Below are 23,122 nucleotides of genomic sequence, written 5' to 3' on the forward strand. Positions count from 1 at the left end.
CATTGGTACCACGTCACACCAAACTCCATCAAAATATTTCTTCTGGATAGAAAATGGCACCAAGCAACGCGTAGTTACTTACCTCATTACCCTTCTTGAACCAAGAGAGTTTGTAGGGATGTGGGTGATCTTGAGTGGCAAGCTTCAACTTATCAACCACCTCTTGAGAGACCACATTTTCACAACTTCCCCCATCAATGATCATACTACAAACTCTTCCTCCAATGTTGCAAGTTGTATAAAAAATATTGGTTCTCATCCAATCTTCTTTGGAATTGAATTTAGGAGTAAGAAGAGTCTTCCTCATCACAAGTGTCAAGCCCTCTTCTTCTTCAAAATCACCACCAACCTCATTTGAAGGTTGATCAAAAATGGGTTCTCCATCTTCATGTTCAAGCTCTTTTACTTCTTCCAACATAAGAGCCTTCTTCCTACAATCCGAAGATCGATGCCCCAGCTCTTTGCACTTGAAGCATTTGAAAGTACCCATTTGTTGCTGTCTACCCCCACTAACAGTGACTGTTTGGGGCTGTAATAGCAGATTTAGGACCTGCTGGTTGCTGAACAACCCCAGAGGTTTCTCCTCTCCCATTTGTACTTGAATTCCCAATCTTATATTGGTTAGAAATCCCCTGACCAGACCTGGAACCCCATTGTCGAGACCTTAAAGCAGGCCAGTTTGTTGCTTCTCCACCATTAAAGCCCAGTTGTAGGATTCCGACATGTTCCACAATGATTGAAGGCTAAGGACATCTTGGATTGTAACGACCCCATCTCATCTTTGTAGATATTGTCCGCTTTGGGGTCTCATACCTCTCACGGTTTTGTTCTCCCCCAAAGCACACAGCGGTGGGAGAAAAGGCTTTTACACATTAAAGGGAGGTCATTCCCTTATAAACACATTCCTATGTGCTTCCCTAGGCAATGTGGGATTCCATGGAATGCAAGACCCCCCTTTTTAGGTTACTACAATCCACCTCCCCCTTACGGGCACACGCGTCCTCGTGTGTGGGGCCCACACTTCCGGCTAGGGCATGGCTCTGATACCATCTGTAACGACCCCATCTCATCTGTGTAGATATTGTCCGCTTTGGGGCCTCATACTCCTCACGGTTTTGTTCTCCCCCAAAGCACACAGCGGTGGGGGAAAAGGCCTCTACACATTAAAGGGAGGTCATTCCCTTATAAACACATTCCTATGTGCTTCCCTAGGCAATGTGGGATTCTATGGAATGCAAGAACCCCCCTTTTTAGGTTACTACAATCCACCCCCCCTTACGGGCACACGTGTCCTCGTGTGTGGGGCCCACACTTCCGGCTAGGGCATGGCTCTGATACCATCTGTAACGACCCCATCTCATCTGTGTAGATATTGTCCGCTTTGGGGCCTCATACTCCTCATGGTTTTGTTCTCCCCCAAAGCACACAACGGTGGGGGAAAATGCCTCTACACATTAAAGGGAGGTCATTCCCTTATAAACACATTCTCATGTGCTTCCCTAGGCAATGTGGGATTCCATGGAATGCAAGACCCCCCTTTTTGGGTTACTACATGGATGGATGGCTTCAATCCACTCAAGTACCTTGCAACCATTTGTTCTTCACTTTCATTCAAATCTACCCTTACTACAAGTTGGTGAAATGTCTCCGTATACTCCTCTACACTTCCTTCTTGCTTAAGGTTGTATAGGTCTTTGTAGAGTGTTTGGGTGTAGTTGAAAGGAAGAAATTGCTCATGGAGCTTTTTCTTCATCTTCTCCCAACTCTTGATCTTGACTTTACCACTTCTTTGGCGAGAAATTTGCAATTGTTCCCATCAAGCGGAAGCTCTCCCTTTAAGGTGAATAGTGACTAGCTTCACTTTCTTTCATCCATAACTTCATAATAATCAAACACCCTCTCAATGGTGTTAAGCCAATCTACAAAGTCTTCCAGTTTGAGACTCCCTTTAAATTTTGGAATTTCAACCTTGGAATGTAGCCAAGCCTTAGCTCATTTCTTTCCATGAAAGGCCAACCCCTTGGAGGAACTCCAAAAGGGTTCTGAAAATGAGAATGAGAGTTATCGGTAGCCTCAAGAGGAGGCTGCATATGCTGCAGCTCCTCCGTAAGTGACACAACTTGTCTCCTTAATTCTTAAATCTCATCTCCTCTCTCTATATGCTGATTCCGTCTGCCATTCCTCCCCACAGGATAGTTGGCTTCAACTCCTTCTCCAACATCCATATGATTCCCCCTTATTCCACCTCTCCTTCCTCTCCTTTGGGCCATTAAAAGCTTCACAATCTTTTAAAAAAATTGTAAATAGCTGCAACAACACAAGTGATCAAATCTGTGATATTTGGAGCAACAATACAGATTTGATTGGCACAAGGAACCTAAATCTGAATTCTAGGATCTTGAATGGAATACAAGGAAATCTAGTACTTAAATGATCTAATTAGTAGGGAAAAAGAGCACCAGATGTGTGCTTTGATACCAAATGATGGAAATCAAGATCAAATAATTGAGAACTTGAATTAGAATTGCATTAAAATTAAGAATCAAAGCTGGAATTACAGAGAAAATAACTGGAGAAATAGAGTTTCTATCCAGGTCTGAAACTAAGTTAAAAGTTAAATAAAAAACTGATCATACTCTTACATAGCAAGCCTATTTATAATCTTTAACTACTAGGAAATAAAATAGCTATTAGTTACATAAGTCAAAGTTGTGATTAAAGAGGATACATGGCAGATATGAGAAGTTAAAATAAGGGGGCTACTGGCTGCCCTAAGAGGTTAAAAAGGGTGTTTGGCTGTTTGGCTTGTAGAGGGTGGCTGGTTGTTAGTCCTAATGGTAGATGGGGGGTTGGTTGGCTGGCCTAAGGATAGAGGGTGGCTACATAAATTTAATCTTTTTTTTCCTCGAGTTCTTCCTTGTCTTCATTTTGTGGTCTTTGGCTTCGGGACTCACGGATTGTAATTGTGTTCAAATATTTCATAGAGTCAATTCATATGTAGATATTTTTTTGTTTGTAATTCTTTGGTTACTTTGTCTTTTTTTATGAAGTAGTCTCATTGTAATAAAATTATTCTTATAAAAAAAAGTTTTACTTTTGCCAAATTAATCCTCCAAGTTCCTTTTATCTTATTTTATTTTATTTTTTTACAGAATTTAGATGATGACTGGATTATTTGTGATGATGCTATGCTGGCGCAACACAACACTATCATGGTAATTGTTTTTCCTCTTTCCTTGTTTACTAGTATTATGAGTCTTTTTCCTCTTTCCTTGTTTACTAGTATTATGAGTCTTTACTTCTTAGAACTATGATTAAATGATTAAATTTACCATTTCTGTAACTTAATCTTTTAGAACAATCGGTAAGGCATCAAACTAGGAGATCTTGCATTACTTTACCTCTCATCTAAAATGTTAAAAATTCTAGGTTTCAGACCCTACTTATTAAGGGAGAGCTTAGGCCCACATGAGAGGAAGTGTTAGAATTATGGTTAAATGTTTAAATTCATCATTTCTTAATAGTATAAGCTTTTGGGACAATTTGTAATTTAACACTTGTAACAAATTCGTTCTTATTTTAGGAGTTAGAAGGGAAGCTGCAGTTTTTTTGCCGGTGTGGTGATGGAACTTCAATTGATGTTCCTGACCAGCATATTGCATTGAAAGTAGAAGGTATGAATTTTTATACTTTACAATATATTTTTTTTTAATTTGTTATCAAAGATACTAATGTAAGCTTACATAATGCCTGCAGGGAAAAACCATCATTTCAAATTTGATCAAGTGTTTTCTCATCAAGCTAGTCTAGATGATGTTTTTGGAAAAACATCTAAATTCTTACGAAGTGCACTTGATGGCTATAAGGTAATTTTGTGTCTACCACTTGTTAACTTGAATTTTAATGTAGTTATAGAGTGCATTAGGATATGTTTTACTACATTTTCTTTTATGAGCAATATTATTTATTCAAAAAGAATCAACAAGTACACACAAATTATACTAGCTGAAGGTTATACTAGAGATCTAAAATTACAATGAACGATAAAATCAAATAAATTTGAAAAAGAAAACTTCCCTGAAGCTACCATCCACTCAAGCAAGGTCTTCAAAAAAATTTTCCTTTAATTCTAAAGTAGACTGCTCACATCCTTTAGAGCTCCTCCATTTATTTCCCTCCATATGCACCACATTAAACAGTGTGGAATGGTTCTCCAGATATTACTGCTTCAATGATGCCCAAAACTACCTTGCCAACAAGCTAGAAGATCGACAACCTTTCTAGGCATCACCCACTTCACCCCAATAAGAGCAAAAACAAAACCCCATAATTCACTAGCAATAGGGCAATGTAACAATAAATGGTCTACAATTTCCTCATCCCTCTTGCACATACAACACTAGCTCACTGAAATGTTACGCTTCCTCAAGTTTTCTACTGTGAGGATATTCCCCAAAGCAGCACCCAAGGGAAAAAGGCCACCTTACTTGGGACAAGTGCTTTCCAAATACTCTTCCAAGGGAAACTGGCACTAGTAGTGGGAGCTAACACTCTTTAATAAGAAAGAACCTCAAAGCTTCTCTGAATCGAAGGCTTCCAGCAAAACTTATCTACTGTAGCCCCCTCCACCTCAGTGGAATATAGTAGATATAAGAACATAGATAGAGATTCCAATTCCCAATCTTGAATTGCACGATTGAAATTCAACTCCCAATGAATTAACCCATTTCTGGATTGTAAGAGGTCTAGAATTTCATAGTAGACGCATCTCCCACCTCAAATTAAATAGACCGTGAACAATTGTCCCCACTCTTTCTGAATGTATTTCCAAAGACTAATACCATAAGCAGCAGGGGCTGCCTTTGTGCACCAACTCTCGTCCATAGGACCATACTTTAAGGCTATAACCCTACACAAAAAAGTGTTATAATCCTAGTGTCCCACATATTTACCTCTCCTTGCTAGCCAGTTTTCAAGAGTTCTGCCCGTGGGTTCCTAACAAAAAGCTGCTCTTTCTGTGCCAAACCTCCGCAACCATTTCCCTCAAAGTGCTTCATTGAGTATTCTGATTTTTCTAACAGCCAAGCCACCATTTTCGCACCTAAAGGGAGACCCAAATATTTCAATGGTAAAGTGGGTGTTTTACAACCCAAAATATTGGCCAGAGTCTCCAAATTCCCCACATCTCCAATTGGCATAGTTTAGATTTGGCTAAATTTACTTTCAGACCAGATATGGCTTCAAGCCAAGTAAATAAAACTACAAGTTCCATAGTTGGCTTGGATCATCTTATCAAAAATATCAATGTCATCTGCAAAAAGAAGATGAGAAATCGTGATATTATTAGGTACCTCAGTACCCACAGAAAAACCCGAAATAAGACAAACATCAACTACTTTTTCCATCATATGGCTGAGAGCCTCCATAACAATAGCAAAGAGCAATGGTGATAAGGGTGTTAAGCTTCTTAGTTTTTTTTTCGTAATGAAAATGGTGGAATTGATATGGTCTATGATTGTGGTTGCTTTGAGGGAAAGTGGCCTCCTCATGAAGATTGAGATAGGAACTAAGGAAAGGCGTTAAGAACAAGAATTATCATTTCAGTTATGATCCATTACATTCACACATTTCCTTCTTATAGGTTCTTGTAAGACACTGCTGCTAAGTTAGTTATTCTAACTGACTACCAACCAACCAACTAACTATGGTATTTATACAGTAGAATGCACTAATATAAATCCTATACAACAATCCTGTACAGCACTCACAACTTCCATTACTAGATACACTCAGTTAGGGTCTTAACATACCCCTCTCCTTTTAAAGCACCTTGCCCACAAGGTGAGGGAAGGACAGCCTCAGCTAATGCATGGATTCCCTAGTAGCATCCTCTGGAGCAGTCCCTAGCCATTGCACTAAAACTTCAGTGATAGTTTTACCCCTTAGAGTCTTTTTTCTGGTCTGCAGAATAGCTATAGGTTCTGGAATTAATTTCCCTGTTTCAATGAGTGGTGGAAGAGTTGGAATTGGATTTACATGTTGTCCCAGCTTCAGTTTCAAACAAGAGACATGGAAGACTCTGAATTTTTCTGTCATCATGTAAAGCTAGCTTATAAGCTACCTCCCCCACCCTTTGAAGCACCTGAATGGGGCCAAAATGTCTGGGAGAGAGTTTCCATTTGCCTTTGTAAGCTAAAGACTTCTGTTTGTAAGATTGGAGCCTCAAGTACACCAAGTCACCAACCTAAAAGGACCTCTCAGTTTTGTGCTTAACAGCCTGCGCCCTCATTCTTTCTTGGGCAGCAGCTAAGTTGGTCTTGATAACAGCTAGAACCTGCTGTCTATGGCTCAAGAAAGAGTTCACTGCAGCAACCCTTGTTGTACCAGGAATGTAATCCTGAAGCGTTTGAGGAGGGTAACCATATAAAGCCTCAAAGGGAGTGAGCTTGAGGGTAGTGTGAAAATTGGTGTTGAACCAAAATTCAGCCAAGGGTAGCAATTCAGCCCACTGGTGAGGCCTGTCTCCTGTGAAGGCTCTCAAATACTGTTCCAAAATATTATTCACAATTTCAGTTTGACCATCAGATCCTTCATTTAAGCAATTTATGGTTTGAAACATGTTCCTTGTTCCTGGTTTGGAAAGTCTAAAACTTCAGCATTTTGGATTCTCCCAAACCCCGTTAACCAAAAGGCAAATGGTTAGTTAGCCGAGGAGCGGTTATAGTGATATCATTCTCCGGTCAATCAAATTGATAACCATTATGCAAAATACTTCATGCCCTAAAAGTAAAATTCCTGCTTGGCCATATGCAAAGACTTTAAGTAACCTGAGTGGTGTGCAGTAGGACTGCTATGAATATGATGGAGCACCAGAGGAATGAGTGGGCAGTGAGGCCCCAAATAAAACCTTTCCTTGTATAAAAGGAACCCATTATGTAGTGAAAATCCTTTTGGAATTGCAAACCCAGATTGAATGGACTGAATCAACTGAATGACAAGGCATCCTGTTGATAGCAATCTTTAAGAAGGTTTATCCAAGTTGGATCATGAAAAGACAACAAGAACAGACTACTAGATTTACACTCGAGCTGTTCTGTCTCATGGTCTTCATCCAGCTTCCTAGAAAGTGCTTCAGCAACCTTGTTGTCAATGCCCTTCTTATATTCTACCGCAAAAGAATACTCCATAAGCTTGGTTATCCATTTCTGATGGGCTGGGGTTCCAATTCTTTGTTCAAGCAAGAATTTGAGACTTTGGTGATCAGTTTTGACAACAAAAGGCCTACCAAGCAGATAGGGTCTCCACTTCTTGATAGCAGTGGCCAAAGGTAGCAACTCCTTGTCATAAGTGGAGAAGTGAAATCTCTTTCCCTTCACAGTTTGACTATGGAAGGCTGTGGGCTATTCTGCATTAGCACAACTCCCAACCCAAATCCAGAAGCATCACACTCAATAATGAAGGGTTTAGAAAATTTTGGTAGGGTTAAAACTAGAGGGTTAGCTACTGACTCCTTGAGTTGAGTAAAAGCAACTTGAGCCTTATCACTGCAATGGAAGGAATCCTTCTTGAGCAAGTCATTTAGTGGTTGAGCAATTGAGCCTTACCCTTGTATGAACTTCCTACAATAGCTTATGAGCCCCAAGAAACGTCTTAATGCCTTCACAAACTTGGGAATAGGCAAAATGATGAGGACAGCACACCTAATTAGATTGGATTTCTTATGTAGTTGGATTTGTTTGGGATTCCTTTGTTTATTTTTGAGATTAGATAATTATTAGCATTTGAGTTTGGTTAGGATTAGTTTTGGTATGTTGTTATCTTTATCTCTAGCTCTATATAAGAGACTAATTTATTTGTATTGAGGATTAGACGAGATTAATGAAATTCAGATTGGATATTTTTTCCAATTGTTAGGTGCTGATTCCTAAGGGTTTAGCTTGGTGCTGATTCCAAGTGTCCTAAGTGCTGATTCTTAGGTTTAGCCTTTAATTTTCTTTTTCTATTAATTGTCCTGCATCACAAAAGCTGCATAGCAGCTGTCTTCCTAGGGTTAGCTCTCACCTCATGGCCAGAAATATTGTGTCCCAAATATTCTATCTCCCCATAACCAGAAAGATATTTTAGCATATAAGTTGTGCTGAAACAGGACCTCTAAGACAACCCTTAAATGGATAACATGGTCAGTCAAACTGCTACTAAAGACAAAAATATCATCAAAAAACACTAGGGAAAAGTGTCTCAAGTAAGGTTTAAAGACAACATTCATAGGAGATTGATATGAAAAGAGGGTGCATTTGTTAATCCAAAGGGTATCACCTAGAACTTATAATGCCCTTCATGAGTTCTAATAGATGTCTTAGGAATATCACCTTCCCTCATCCTAATTTGATGATAGCCAGACCTCAAGCCAAGTTTTGAAAAAATGCTAGCCCTAGCTAGTTCATCTATCAATTCATCCACAACAAGAATTGGAAAATTGTCCTTAACAGTGGCCTTGTTTAAAGCTCTATAGTCTATACACATTCTCCAACTGCCATCAGCTTTTCTGATACCAAATGTTAAGCTTCTTAGTTGTTTTAGTTATGAGAATGGTGGAATTGATATGGTTTATGATTGTGGTTGCTTCAAGGGAACCTAGCCTCCTAAAAAAGTTTGAAATATTAACAGAGGAAAGGAGTTAGGAACAAGATTATCATTTCAGTTATGATCCATTACATCCACACGTTTCCCTCTGCTACTTTCAGTTAGTTGGTTATTCCGACTGACTACCAACCATGGTATTTATACAGTACAATGCATTGATATAAATCCTGTAAAACAATCTTGTACAGCACTCACAGCTTCCCTTACTAGATACACTCAGTTAGGGTCGTAACAAAGGTATCTCCTTGTTGAAGCCCTCTGGAACTTTCAAAGAACCCACACCGACTGCCATTAGCCAAAATAGAAAAACGGGCCGTGGAGATACAAAAGAAAATCCACTTTCTCCTTATCTCTAAAAAATCACATCTCTGCAATACATAAAGGAGGAAATTTCAATTGACATGGTTGTTAGCTTTTTCCAAACCCAATTTACAAAGAATACCTGGAATCCTGGACTTTAATATGCTATCTTTGCATTTGTTAGCTATTAAAATAGAATCTAGAATTTGTTTCTTTTTCACAAAGGCATTCTTGATGCCTAAAATAATATTTCCCAATACCAATCGAAGTCTGTTAGCCAAAACTTTAGCAATAAGTTTATAAATGCCTCCTAATAAGCAGATTAATGGCTGAAAATCTTTCAACTCCATCGCTCCAGATTTTTTCGTAATTAAAGGAATAAATGTAGCATTTAGACTCTTCTCAAATCTCCCATGTTTATAAAATTTTTGGAAAACTGCCAACAAATCCTGTTTTACTATGGGTGAGTTTGGGATCAGTTTTTAGCTTTTAACTTTTATGTACAGTGTTTCTCAAAAAAAAAAAAAAATTTTATGTACAGCTTTTTAAAACCTTACTTTTTCCCACTTTTTTTTTTTCAACTATTTTTCACTTTTTTCAAGGTATAAGTATATTTTAGCACACTTTTAGCAAAATGTTTTTTTTTTTTTTTTGATAGGTAAGAAAAAGTATATTAAAAAAAACTACTAGATGCAAAAAAACACCAGCAGAACAGAATTACAAAAGAGAAGAAAAAGCAAAAACATAAAAAGTCAAAAAATACAAAGAAGAAGAGAGCTAAGGAATAAAGGAATAGAGTCACTATCTAGATAAGCTATTCCCAAACAGACACTATATCCCAACAATTCCGGAAAAATGAAAACAAAAAACCATTGTTCCTGATTCTTAATCACCATTATTGTCCTTAACCACACTAAGAATTTCTTCCTCAAAAGGTCTTTCCAACCCACCAGCAACCTCAGTGTGAGAATATGTGTAAAACTATGATTTGAATAGGAGAATGTGTGAAAAGATATGTGTGATGACTATGATTTGAATAGGACATATTCATAACACATATCTTTTCACACATATTCTCCTATTCAAATCATAGTTTCATAAAATTGAGTAATATGGCCCTTGATCATTACTTGGTCAGAGGTAAGGACCCCATCACTAAGCAGATGACAAATTTTATTATTCCGATGGTGAGAGTTTGCTATCCATTGGAAAATTTTAGTATTCTTGTCACCTTCCTGCAACCATAAGGCTCTAGATTTCTGCTGCAAATTAACTCCTCCATAAGACTTTTTTCAAGCTCAACCTGCAGTTGAACCCTTTTTTCGTCTCTTCCACACACAAGGGCCTAGATTCCTCTAAAGTGTCTAATTCTTTGAGATCAAAGATTAATTGGTTCTTAAACAACACATTGCCAAACTCATTCTCATTCCATGTCTTTAAGTCCCCTTTCAAAGCTTTCAGTACCTTGGAAATGGTATGAATTCCACCACTCGTTAACCCTCTCCTTCAAGCCTTCAGCCCTCAACCACATCTTTTCAAATTTGAAAGGACTTCTTCCCTGCTATATACTACCACGTTTCAAAAGAATAAGGAAATGGTCAGAGCATATTCTAGATGACTTGCATTGAACTAGAAAAGAAAAACACTTCCCCCAATCAGCAGTGGACAAAAATCTATCAATTTTAGACATAGATGCTAACTCACGATTATTCGATCAAGTGAAATTGCCTCCTTCAAGAGGGATATCAATCAAACCATGAGTAGAAATAAAATCTGAAAAGTTATGCGTTGCTGAAGTGTAAGAGTCAGCCACTAACCTCTCTGTAGGAAATTTGATGACATTGAAATCTCCATCTACAAACCGAGGAACATCCCACCTACCAATAAGACCAGATAATTCAGCTCACATATTATCCCTCTCACCATCAACGTTTGGCTTATAAACTCCTGTGAATGCCCATTCAAAATGATCCGGCACATTCTTAAATTTGCAAGAAACAGAAAAATTACCCACTACCTCATCCACTTTCTCTCATCCCACATTAAAAAATGCCCATTCAAAATGATCCGACACATTCTTAAATTTGCAAGAAACAGAAAAATTACCCACTATCTCATCCACTTTCTCTCAGCCCACATTAAAAAAATTCCACCGAGGCCCCAACAGAATATAACCAATCAATGTGATGACAACCGTAAAGGCTTCTTACCATTCATCTCGAAAATAATTCCTCCTTTGTCTCTTGAAAACAAATGATATCTTCCTTCCAAAGCTTGAGCAAGTTCCTGATCCCAATCTTTTATACCCATCATTTAGACCCTTGACATTCCAAGACAGAAATAAGTTCATGTTCATTTGTCGGAACCGTAAGCTGTCCAAATTCACCTATCCCACTTGATTCCAACTCCTCAAAAATGATTGAATAACTCTTTTTTTTTAGTTCCAACAAAGTGCATGTGGTGTTTGTTAATAAACCTCGGTTTTCGATTCAGTGTCATCACATCATGCACCCTCCTCTCGGTCCTCTTTGTGCCACTCCGAGCTTCCAATTCTCATCAACAGGTTCCTCATTATTTTTTAGAGGTGTCGGTTGTTTGATTTCCATCAGAATACAGAGGCATTGCCCTCCTTTTAACTCAATGAACCAATCTGATGACATCCCCAAAGAACTCATGATATTGCTGTAACTATACACGAGTGTGTGAAGAAATAGGTAAAGATATATCCCTCTAGGTTTGTTCTTGCTAGACATCTTGTGTTTGGGCTTCACAAGATTTAGAACCTGATGGGCCAAAACCCAAGTCAACACTACTAGGGCAATAGGCCTTGAGTCCATGCGTGGTGGGTTTATGGATAGGAAAAAAGAAGAATTAGAGAGAAATTTGGGTTGTTCAGGGGCTGTGTGAACAGTACCCATGAACAGTAACTTCAGAAAAAGAAGATGAAGAAAAGAAAGAGCAGAGAGAGGGGGAAAGAAAAAGGCCAATGTGCCTTTTGCTCAAAACACTCAATTTTATTAATCAACTCATTCTACTTCCTTTGAATACATTGAGCACAATATATAAAGACTCATGCTTGTTCTAGTAGTAATAGGACTCCTTGTTCTATTAGGTCTACTAGTTTAACTACTTAAATTAAATCTAATAAATACTAGTTTAACTACTTAAATAAAAGCTAATAGATACTAACTTGGACTGAACGAAAATATACCTAAGATAAGTAGGATCTCCTAGAAGATTCTAGACTCAACCAAATTATCAAAATGCCTTTGATTCGCAAGAATTTCAGAAATTACAGAATTTCCCCTGAATATAAAATTGCCTGTAAGCATTCAAAGCAGGAGCTTTCCAACCTGCAAAAAGCTTTTATGGCCAAAATCCGAAGAGTGCAACTCCGAAATGTTGGTCGATATCCAATGTAGACCGGACCGGCCAAACCACATGGAACCCTTATAACTTCCCCTGCGCTCTTGGATTGAATAAAGATCTGCTCTGCTTCCCTCAAAGACCAACGTGAAGGTCTTTGCGTCAATGCAAAAAGAACGTAAATTTCCCCTAGTCTCAAGTCTCTTTGATTTGGAAATAACATGTCGAGGCTTTAGAGTTTGAGGGGTCAACAAGTTTGGTGGAAAGGTTTTTTGTGGTTCTGGTAGTTGGGTTGTATGTGGCTTTGGTAGGTGGGTTTTTTTGTGGCTTGAGGGCTTTCTAAGGTTCATGGTGTTGTTTGGTTTTTTGTCTTTGGTAGGTGGGTTTTTTGTGGCTCATGGTGTTGGCTTAATTGTGTAGGGATGGGTTGAAAGTTAATGGGAGGAACATGTAAAATGTTTTGGCCAGGAGTGAAGCTTGGGAAAAAAGCAAAAAGGGGGGGGGGGGGGGGGGAATATGATTGGACAGTTTTATCCCTTCATCGGTAGTTATCTAGGTTTCTCTGTAGTACTTCATCCATGCTGCAGTTTCTGCTCCATGGCTTGTAATTGCAGATTGAGTTTCTTGTTCTCTTTCAATTTTAGATATGGACGAAACAAGATGCAATAATGTACAATTAGATCTATGTGGGTTCCAGTTAGCTCATTTGGTAAAATCTCTAATAGCTGTATAAGAGATCTGAGATTCAATCCCCGCTTACACCAAAAAGTGATTGGTGTTTTGGTCTGATTATAAAGAGCGATCATCAGGAGCGGATGCCATAAGTTGAAACTTTCTAAAAAAAAAAAGATCAATGAATGAATCGACGAATATATTGGATGATGTAATCAAAGTAACCAATGGGCTGGTGGAATTGATTTATAGCAAAAGAAAATTGGAGAATAGAAAGGGTAGATAAAGAGACAAACCCAAATTAGGAATGTTGAGGATGATTCTCTAAAATTGATATCTCAATTGGTAAAAAAATTAATATAAAGTACTAAATAATAATCTAACCAAAATTTTTTTTGATAGGTAAGAAAAATTTTATTGAGAAAAGACTACTTCATTAAAAGGATGAAGTAGCCAAAAAATATATGTACAATCAACAAAGGAAAAAAGAAGTTATGTACAAGCAGAAAAAGAATTAAAAAAATTGGAATGGAGTCCTGTAAGTGAATCCCCCACACACGAGACCAATCAAATAAAGTCCCAACAAAAAAAACGATGAGTTTATTACGTTCCCTCCAAATAATTCACATCACACATTGTGGTACCAGATTTTAAGAAGTATTAAACATATCTAGCTGGTGCATCATTAGTTCACTTGTGTTCTCAGTTGTTAACTTTCTAAACTTATTGTATATAGTTGTTGTGCCTACCATTTCGCTTGAATTTTTTTATTTGGCCAAGTCTAAACTTATTACATCACTTGGTTGCATATCATCTATTGCTGCATTTTGCTTTGCCTTATATAATGAGCTTGCATTAATCCAATGTTGTTGTGATATTTTGGCAGGTTTGTATGATTAGCTTTGGCGGCAGCTTTGACACTATTGAAGATGAATTACTATATTGCTTTCTTGAGCATTTATGTCAAAGAAGACAGCATCTTCAACGGCTTAGCAAGAAAATCACAATGCAGGTAAAATAATGTTTTTCTTAATCTACTTAATCGTTTTTAATAAAACTCTTAAGAATGTCATAAATATGTGCAGATATCCATGAGTGCAATATCTGAAGATTGTGTCCACAATTTATTGTGTGACACGGAAGAAAATATTGACGTGTCCAACTTTGAAGAGTTTTCTTCTATTTTTCAGAAGTTTGTTGAGAAAAGGTAAATGCATTTTAAAGTTTATTTGGTTCACATCAATTTGATCTTGTTATACTTATCAATAAAAATGAATTACTTTTTTTTTTTTTTTTTGAGAAGAAAAATGAATTACTTTGTTGTATTGTGCATAACGATTTTCATATTTTTAGTTAAGATAGCACATACTTCATTCAATGTATGGTTTTCTTTAAGTCCCCCTCCCTTGCCAATATTACCCATTTTACTTAGCTGAATAGTTTTAATGCAAAAAGGCTAACTATTGGGTTAATTCTATGTGTAGGACGGAAATGTATGAGCAGTCTTCAAGAACTCATTTTATTCTAACATTGCATATTTCTTGTGTTGAGGTATGTTTTATTGTATGGTTCTATTTGTGTTTGTACTCAAAAGTAATCTTTCTTGTAGATTTTAATTTGCTGACATAATTCTTTCTTGCTTTGCTAGGGTTTTAAGCAACAAAGAAATGGGGTTTTAAACTTCGTTTATATGGCTAGTGAAGAAGTGGAAAATGAAACTGAGGTCTTTGGCTTGTCATTGCCCGAGGGGCTTACAAGTTTTCTGAAGGTGCGGTTTTTCTTTTTAAAACATTTAAACCTAAAGCATTAGTTTTACTATTATTATTATCGTTGACGTTTTTATTTGTTGTTGCGTAAACAGCCATACTTGGATGAGGATGCAAAGTTGTTGATTTTGGCTAGTATCTCCTCTAGCCATGTCTCAGAGAACTTGACCACCTTGAAGAGGTTAGATAGGATAAGCAGCTTCAAACTCTCACAGCCCTTTAGAAGAGGACCTTCTACACCAGCAAAGCTCAAGACACCAAATTCGGGGCAACGCACATTGTAAATGTTCTCTCTCTCTCTCTCTCTCTCTCTCCTTAAGATACTATTCTCTTTTTCTTTGTTCTTAGATTTTTTTTTTCTTTGAAATTCTTAGTATCTCCTCTAGCCATGCCTCAGCGACCTTGAAGAGGTTAGATAGGATAAGCAGCTTCAAAGTCTCACAACCTTTTAGAAGAGGACCTTCTACATCAGCAAAGCTCAAGACACCAAATTTGGGGCAACGCACATTGTAAATGTTCTCTCTCTCTCTCTCTCTCCTCTTAAGATACTATTCTCTTTTTCTTTGTTCTTAGATTTTTTTTCTTTGAAATTCTTATTATTGAACTAATATGAGACATCAACACAACATTCGGAGGCATTCTTGTCCCCCTTGTCAAAAAAAAAAAAAAAAAAAAAAAAAACACTACGTGCACTCATTTGCGAAGGGCTTGTGTATGAGAATTTCTTATAGAATTAGCAGTTTCCCTTTTATGTAGGTACACATCTGGTCAAATTAATTAGGAATTAGAGCACAATCCACAATACCGTTTAGGGAGACTCATTAATTAACTAGTCCTAAACTTCTTTATAGAGTATCAAGAGTTAGGACGTGAGTGTTGAAATATTTTGGTTCATAGAATCAATATTGGGCTATAGAATCTACAATTAACACTTTTATGCTGTTATGTTTAAATGCTCTGTAAAATAGTTGTCCTTATCCAAATATTTGCATGAGCTTGATTCTATACCACAATATTTTCCTTGTCACCCAACAGTTTTAGTTGTTGCAGTTCATGTTGTTTAGATGTTCTGAGAGATGATAAATATATTCATATGCATGCTATTTAAAAATAATAATAATGAGATTGAGATTCCTAGCATAAATGAGAATGAGATTCCTAGCATAACTGCCAATAAGTTATAGGTCAATTGAGTCTTCCTCCTATTTTCCTTGTTTTCTTGTTTTTTGAGGCAATATCAGGTCCAAAAAAGAAATTTGGGAAAGTCTGAGTCAGTTCTTGTATGGAGGAATTGGCTCTTATTCTTTGGACTTTTCTTTTTGTTGGGGAAGGGAGAGTTGCTTTATGTCATTTTGTCAGTGTCTAATTAGGGCATTTAATTCATCTAATATGACCATGCAGAAGGGCATATGATGTAAGAAAACTTTCTGAATATTTGATATTCAACCTTTTGCTATCAATAAAGATATTGGAGTTTAAATATGATATTGTTGTTTCCCTGCAGGTTGTACACAAAAGACCATTCAAATATTAGGTACTACAGACCAGACCGAGAGAGCGCTTCAGGGATTTAGTTTGAGCAGCAAGTCCCTCTCTGACACACATACAACGGTATTTTGTGTACATGCATGCCTGATTCTTGGATTCTCTGGTTATATGAAGTGACAGTTACACCTTTTTTGCCCTTTTTAGCTCAAGAAGATGGCCCTTAAGTTATTATGGACAACATGCATATGGAAAGGCAGCCTAAACAGGAATGGTGCCATTGAGGTTTCATCTGTGATCTGACTTCCCATAGTTTTTTAGTCCCAGAGTGCAAGGGGCCAGGGCCATGGTCCACGCATGTTTTGTATATTTTTATCATCTGGCTGCCGTTAAAAAGGGTATTAAAATTTCAAATTGAAAGAACCATTCCACTGTAAATGTTGACATCTAAGGGAGCTTCAATTGTTGTATTTCTGCAATGTTTCAATTTTCCTGCATGAGTATGGGGGAACTTAAGTAGTTTTTTTTCTTTTTCAATTGTACCTGTAATGCTCTAGTGTGAGTAGTGTCCACCATCCAGCATTCGGATTTTCAAGTTTGGAATTTTCCCACAAAGCCTGAATGGACACTCCCTAGGGTAAAGCTTTGCAAGTTTTGACTGAAAGTTAGTCAATGAAGTAATCTTTGTAATGATTTTATTTTATTTTATTCGATTAGTTTCGTCCTTATTGTAATGAATCGTACTCGTTTTTTTTTTTTTTTTGTTTTTTTTGTTTTTTTTTTTTTGTTTCATTGTCAAGCAAAAGAGAAAGGCAAACTTTTATCAGTGATTGAGAGAGGAGGGTAAACGAGAGTGACGGATAACTCATCAATTACTTAATACTACAAGGTTCATGATTCATCGCAGATACTTGTGTGTAACTCCCTTCCCACTCTCAAATTTAATAAGCAAAATGCATCCCCAGACAATTTGATTCTATTTGCTAAATTGCTCTACTGTTCATTTCTATGATTGTTTGTGTGGAAGCCTTTTCTTTATTGTTATCTTTTCTCTCATGATTGCTAAGATTAGATTAGGCTGATTAGCCCTGAATAATACTAGTATCACAGTAAAGCCCACAAGTATCACAATAAAACCCACAATTTGCCCGTGGTGAGTTGTGGAGTAAAAGTTGTAAGTTCATAACTCATAACTCATCACGTGAACTAGTTGTGGATTTTGTTGTGGTATAGCATTATTCTTAGCCATGGACATAGATGAAAAGATCATAATAAAATCATAATAAACTCGTTCCCATGTGGTGAATTGTGAATAATAGGTTCACAACTTGCCACATGGGTAGAAAGATTATAATAAAATCAAATTTGGTGGACTAAAATCAAAATGACCAAAAATGAAATCAAGTCCAAAATTTAAGGATTAAATTATGTAATCTAGTCAATCATTATTTTCCTTTTATGATCTATTAGGGTTTGGATTAAAAAAACAAAAAAAAAAAAATCTTATTCATGAGTAATCTGAAGTTTGATTGGGTTTGGGTTTGGGTTCTACTCTTGGCTAATTATTTTTTGGAAGATGATTCACCCTATTTCATAGTTAAGATTTTATTTTTAGATCTAACCGTCGCGTCAACTAAATTTTAAACAATATGGTATTGGATACACCTTTTCTTCTTGTTGTTGTTGTTGTCAAGTTCAGCTCGATAACAAAAGTACCAAGCCTAACTAATGTTTGAACTCGATCTTGTTAAAAAGTCTACAAGCTTGAATTTGGCTTGATTCTTAAACAAGTCGAGCTCAAGATCAACATAATGCTCTTAAACTTAAGATCAAACAAAGTACATAATCAAACTCATATGATTTGGATGAGTGATCCCATCTCCCACTTAATTAAAGACTCAGTAATATATGAGTTTATTTTCAAGTTCATACCAAGCTTATTATCAAGCCCATAAATGAACCGAAATTTAGTTATTTTAAATTGAGTTATATTGTTTAGGAGCTTATTCATAAAAATATATAGTATAATTTTATTTTCTTTACTTGCACTAGACTCTTGGTTTTTTTTTTTTTTTTTTAATTGTTAATGTCACGGACTCAGGGGACTTGAAAAAAAAAAAAATTAGGGGGTATTTCAGACATTTCATCACCAAAATCCCATAATCCCCTTCTGTCTCTTCTCTTTGAACTCTCCAACACACCCAAACATAAACCTTAACCATTAACCCCTCTCTCTTACTCTCCGACCACCGTATCCACCGTCGTACCCTCTGTCCGTCGCGGTATTCGGTACGTGTTTTTTCTCCTTTCTCTTATTTTTCATAAGGCTTGTGTTTGGTTCCCGAGAAAGCACTCAATCTCCACTCTAACAACCCTTAATTCTACTTCTAATCTCAATTCAAAAACCCCATTTCTTCAATGTGGAATTTTCAAACCCAACACTGTATGTCTACTCAAATATTGAATCATTTCTAGGATAATTTTGTTTAGAATGGCATAAATTGTTATCATTGTAGATTGGATTGGATTGGATTATAATTCAAAGCATTTCAAAGGAAAACTTACATTTCATGCTATTTTTATTTTTGTTTCAATGGTTGACCAAAAAGTCCTTGTCTTTGTTATTGATTGTGTTGTAATGTGAAGGAGGAGATTCAGCTAAGAGGGTGGTTATTACGGACACTAGTGTCCGGAGCAGTGATCGTGTGGTGAATCTGGTGCTATATACTGGCCAAGGACTTAGATATAGGAAGTTGTTTTAACCACGGTGAGTAGGGGTATTTTTAAGAATTTGCTTGTATGTTGATTGGATTTTTCTTTTTTGGGGTGTTAAGTATTGATTAGTGTTGATGCATTCAGAGCATAGAGAAGCTTGGTAAAGCCGGTGAAACAGTGAAGGTTGCTCCTGGACATTTCCGCAACCACCTTATGCCCAAGTTTCTAGCGGTTCCAAGTATTGAGAAGTATGCTTATCTTGTCCGGGAACAGCGCAAGGTTCTTTTCTATTGCACAGATACGCCTTATTACAGTACTTAATTTCCATGTAACTATGCTTTAGACCCATATGCATTGAACATGTTTGTGTGTGTGTAAATTAATGCATTGAAGAGAGTTTTTTTAGCAAAAATGTGTGGACATGGACACACATATGCAAATATGCTTACACCATTGCAAACTTATGAATCTGTGGTTAGGATGGAATGTTCTTGTGTTTATGCTGTCAGCTGGTAGTTACATTCTGCTAGTGTAACTCATTACATATCTTATTAGTTACAGTAGATATGCTCTTGGATCTTTGAGGGTATGTCTTTTCTTATGCATTTGGCATTACATTCTCTCTCTCTCTCATTACATATCTTTAAGGGTACCGTATTTATTTCATTATTTTAGTGAAGCATGAGCTGATTGTTTACCTAGAAATGGAAAACTGTTTACCTATGTTATTTGCCCAAATCACAGCAACGTCTTTTTCCAAGAAGGGAGACATCCATGCCTTTCTTTTGTCATGTATCAAATTGTTGATGATATACCTCTTATCTACTTGCTTTAGATCTACCAACATGAGGAGGAAGAAGAGGAGGTTAAAGTAGTTAAAGAGTCTAAGGAAGATTCTTGCTTTAGATATACCAACATGAGGAGGAAGAAGAGGAGATTAAAGTAGTTAAAGAGTCTAAGGAAGATAAGCTGAAAGAATTCGAGAAGGCAGCAAGATGTCTTGATAATTCTAAGCTGGTTTGCACCTAATTTTGATGCTTATGGTTTCCAATCAGAACAGTTTATGGCATTTCATTTGACTCTGAATATGTATATCCCTTTTCTTCTTTCAGGGTTAGAGTTTGATCTATCTATGATTCTTTAATTTGTGTAAAAGTGAAAGTTATGATATTTGTTAACAAATGCTGATATTTGAGCAATACCCCAGTGGTTCTAGCACCTCTTGTGGTGATTGGGCTCTGGGGTTCAAACCCACCCGCCTGCCTCCCTCTAATTACCTATCCAAAAAAACTTGATCAAATTGATTTCTCACAACTTTGTTAATGAAGTAAAAATATGTTGCTTAACAATTAAGAAGTTATCTCAAACATTTAGGGAAAAAAAAAACAATTAAGAAGTTGTATGTATGTTTTTGGAGTTATCATTTAAGGGATAAACTATAATAGTTTTTGGCAGCCCTTCAACACTAATAGTGCTCACCTATTTTCTCTTATGATTGTAGGTTTTAACAACAATCCAAACCGTTCAATACATAAAGCTGTCTTATATGAAAGCTTACAAAGTGAAAATTGTGAATTGGATATTTCTTGTCATAAAAATTTCAATGTTGATCTTTTACTTATACATGCTATACTATTCACTATACAAATATTAGTAAAGATATAAGTAAATTTACCATTTCAGTTTAAGCAAAATTTCAATGTTGTATACCTTTATAGTTGATAGATTTATTTGAATGGTTTGAAGTTATTAATAATCTAACTATTGTAGGAGAAACTAGGTACGGTCCCATTAAAGTTGATGGGACGCTGCACTATTACAGTTTATTCCATCATTTAAATAATAGAGGTATCTAATACTATAATTAAATGTTGATTGCATTAAATTTAGATCTGGGGTATCTGACATTTTTAAGAATTTGCGGGTATTGTGGAGGTTCATCAATGTCGAAAAATTTCGTTTATGTGCCTCAAAAGAAGAGCCTATAGAATTGCGTTCACCTATTACAAAGGAGAATATCATAGCTGAGGTTTGGTTTTGTTTCATATGTTTGATAAATTATTTAAGTGAACTAAGTCTTAATCCTAATTAATTATGGACTCAGCTCTGTGGATGCTCGCTAACTAATTGGAATTGGCCACGTATATTTTTTTCGCCATTCTTCCCTATCCTAACTTCTATTGTCTTCCTGTTTAACATATCACTGCTTCTGCCCTGTTATTTGAGGGTTTCACTATCTTTTTCACTTTTTAAATTTGAATTAAATCACCCTCTCTGCAATGCATCGTAAGTAACTTTTCTGAGCTCTTTTACTTGATAAGAGCTAACCACTTTGAGTGGATGACTTCATTCCTTATCTTTTTTATAACTTCCACTCATCTATCTTAACATTCAAATTTTGACTACGTGTATCTAATGAACATGTTGCACTTTAACATCCAAGAATTCATACCATAAAATATAGCTGGTCTTATTGTTAACGTTTAATAAATTGTTCCCATGAAAAAAGAAAAGTTGGCTTTGTGATTATAATCCTTGGATTCCTCTTTACTTTTGAGTACTAATTTTCCTTAGATGGACCTGCAATTACTTTAATGCACCTTGAAAGTTTTTGAATTCTAGGACTGAAATCAATCTAGTGACTATTGATCTGTAAACTTTTCAATGTGATTCACTTTGTGATTCCTCTTTAGACATCATTTATTTTATTTTATTTTATTTTTTTTTCGCTTTTGGGTTTGTTGATTTCTGTTTTAAACTTCCTTTTCTTGCTTTGTGTATACAGTTGGGAAACAATTTGCACGTAGTCCTTTGACCGGAAAGATGGCTTTCATTTAACTTAACCAAATAATTTCAATGGTTAACTGATCAAGGATCCACCCTGCTAATTATAAAGGACATAGAAAATCTGGATGGTCTGATTTGAGTATTTTTCGGAAGTTAATATTTGAACCCTGTTTGATTTGAGAACTTTACTTCTTTTTACAATAGAAAACCTTTTGCTGTCTAAACTCTAAACCAGCAGGCAAAAGGTAGATACTTAATGTCCTTTTATTGCTGGATGTGCTATGGTTATTGAGTTGTGCAAGCTACTAGTTGACAGATTAAAGGTTTGTTTAGGATCTGCTTATTTTACTAAAACTGAAAATTTTTTGCTAAGAATACTGTAAATAAAGGTAAAAATTAGCTGAAATAGTACAGTGAAACTCATGAATAATATCAAAAAATACAATGGGACTCATGAATAGTTTTAAAAAAGCTGAATGGTAAAATAAGTTGGCAAAAATAATTTTTGCCAAACACACACTTAAGGTGTTTGTGGAGGCTTGAGTACTTAGATTCAAATAGTGTCTTCTAAAGACGGTGTAAGGCTAGTATTGTCCGCTTTGTTTTATATTTGTCCTACTGATACGTTCTCTTCACCATTTCAGGTAGAAAGGCAGCTTAGTGTGCGCATCACACCTGATAATGTGCATCTACTTTCTCCTTTGACGACTTTTGGTGAGTATGAGGTGCCACTACGCTTCCCAAAATCTATCCATTTGCCGGAGGGGAAGGTTCAGTGGACTCTTGCAGTTAAATCCGGGGTAAATAAAGATGTTCTTGTTAGCTTAATGAGCACTCAAGGTCCCAGCTTATTGTGGGATGTCAGTTTTGTCTTTTGCAATTTGATAACTAGTTATTGTAGTGATAAAGTTTCGTATTTTAAGTAAAAGATGTTCTAAAAGTTGCCCGTTCGATTTTGTATTTTTTACTTATAAATTTCTGTCTGAAAAAGTGACAAAGATTGTCCATTTTCTCAGTTGATATTTGGTGTCAAAAGAATAAATTTGGTTCTTTGGTTCCCCCTCTTTTGGTTCAGAAAAATGGAGATTTGTTTTTATATATATATATATATATATATATATATATATGAATAACGTAATCTTATTCAACAAGATGGAAAGACTACAAAAGCATTATAAGCATTGCAATTTGAAATTTAGACCATCTTCGAATTCTAAAACAGAAAATGGAATATGTCCAAACACAATCATTCAATCATACAATGATCATAACAAAGATTGATTGATGTTATAGATAGGCTGTTCAATTCCATCTTAAGTTTTGTTTCTACAACAAACGTTGATCATCATTGTTATGGTATTTATTTAAATTATTGATGATGTGGCAAA

General features: G+C 36.2%; 1 protein-coding gene and 1 long non-coding RNA gene across 9 annotated transcripts in view; both read left to right on the top strand.

Annotated features, from left to right (window-relative positions):
- Positions 1-16,970, top strand: part of LOC115960747 (kinesin-like protein KIN-14C) — a 108,118-nt gene extending 91,148 nt beyond the window's left edge. For 6 of the 7 annotated variants that reach the window (XM_031079734.1, XM_031079730.1, XM_031079731.1 and 3 more), the window contains 11 exons: positions 3,153-3,215; positions 3,584-3,674; positions 3,757-3,866; positions 13,868-13,993; positions 14,067-14,188; positions 14,466-14,532; positions 14,630-14,749; positions 14,843-15,027; positions 15,122-15,256; positions 16,252-16,358; positions 16,440-16,970. In XM_031079734.1, the coding sequence (XP_030935594.1) occupies positions 3,153-3,215; positions 3,584-3,674; positions 3,757-3,866; positions 13,868-13,993; positions 14,067-14,188; positions 14,466-14,532; positions 14,630-14,749; positions 14,843-15,027; positions 15,122-15,256; positions 16,252-16,321 (1,089 nt within the window). In that variant the 3' untranslated portion in view covers positions 16,322-16,358; positions 16,440-16,970. The remainder of the gene's footprint in view (positions 1-3,152; positions 3,216-3,583; positions 3,675-3,756; positions 3,867-13,867; positions 13,994-14,066; positions 14,189-14,465; positions 14,533-14,629; positions 14,750-14,842; positions 15,028-15,121; positions 15,257-16,251; positions 16,359-16,439) is intronic. The other variant, XM_031079735.1, reaches the window with a different exon arrangement.
- Positions 16,971-18,412: 1,442 nt separating this feature from the next.
- Positions 18,413-22,709, top strand: LOC115960751. Of its 2 annotated transcripts, XR_004085234.1 has the most exons (5): positions 18,413-18,521; positions 18,879-18,999; positions 19,092-19,226; positions 19,783-19,964; positions 22,379-22,709. It is a non-coding gene; the product is annotated as an uncharacterized LOC115960751 (long non-coding RNA). The 2 variants fall into 2 exon arrangements; XR_004085233.1 differs by lacking the exon at positions 22,379-22,709 and having other exon boundaries at positions 19,783-20,143.
- Positions 22,710-23,122: the final 413 nt, after the last annotated feature.

This window comes from Quercus lobata, chromosome 9, assembly GCF_001633185.2.
Source record: "Quercus lobata isolate SW786 chromosome 9, ValleyOak3.0 Primary Assembly, whole genome shotgun sequence".
NCBI classification, from domain to species: Eukaryota; Viridiplantae; Streptophyta; class Magnoliopsida; order Fagales; family Fagaceae; genus Quercus; species Quercus lobata.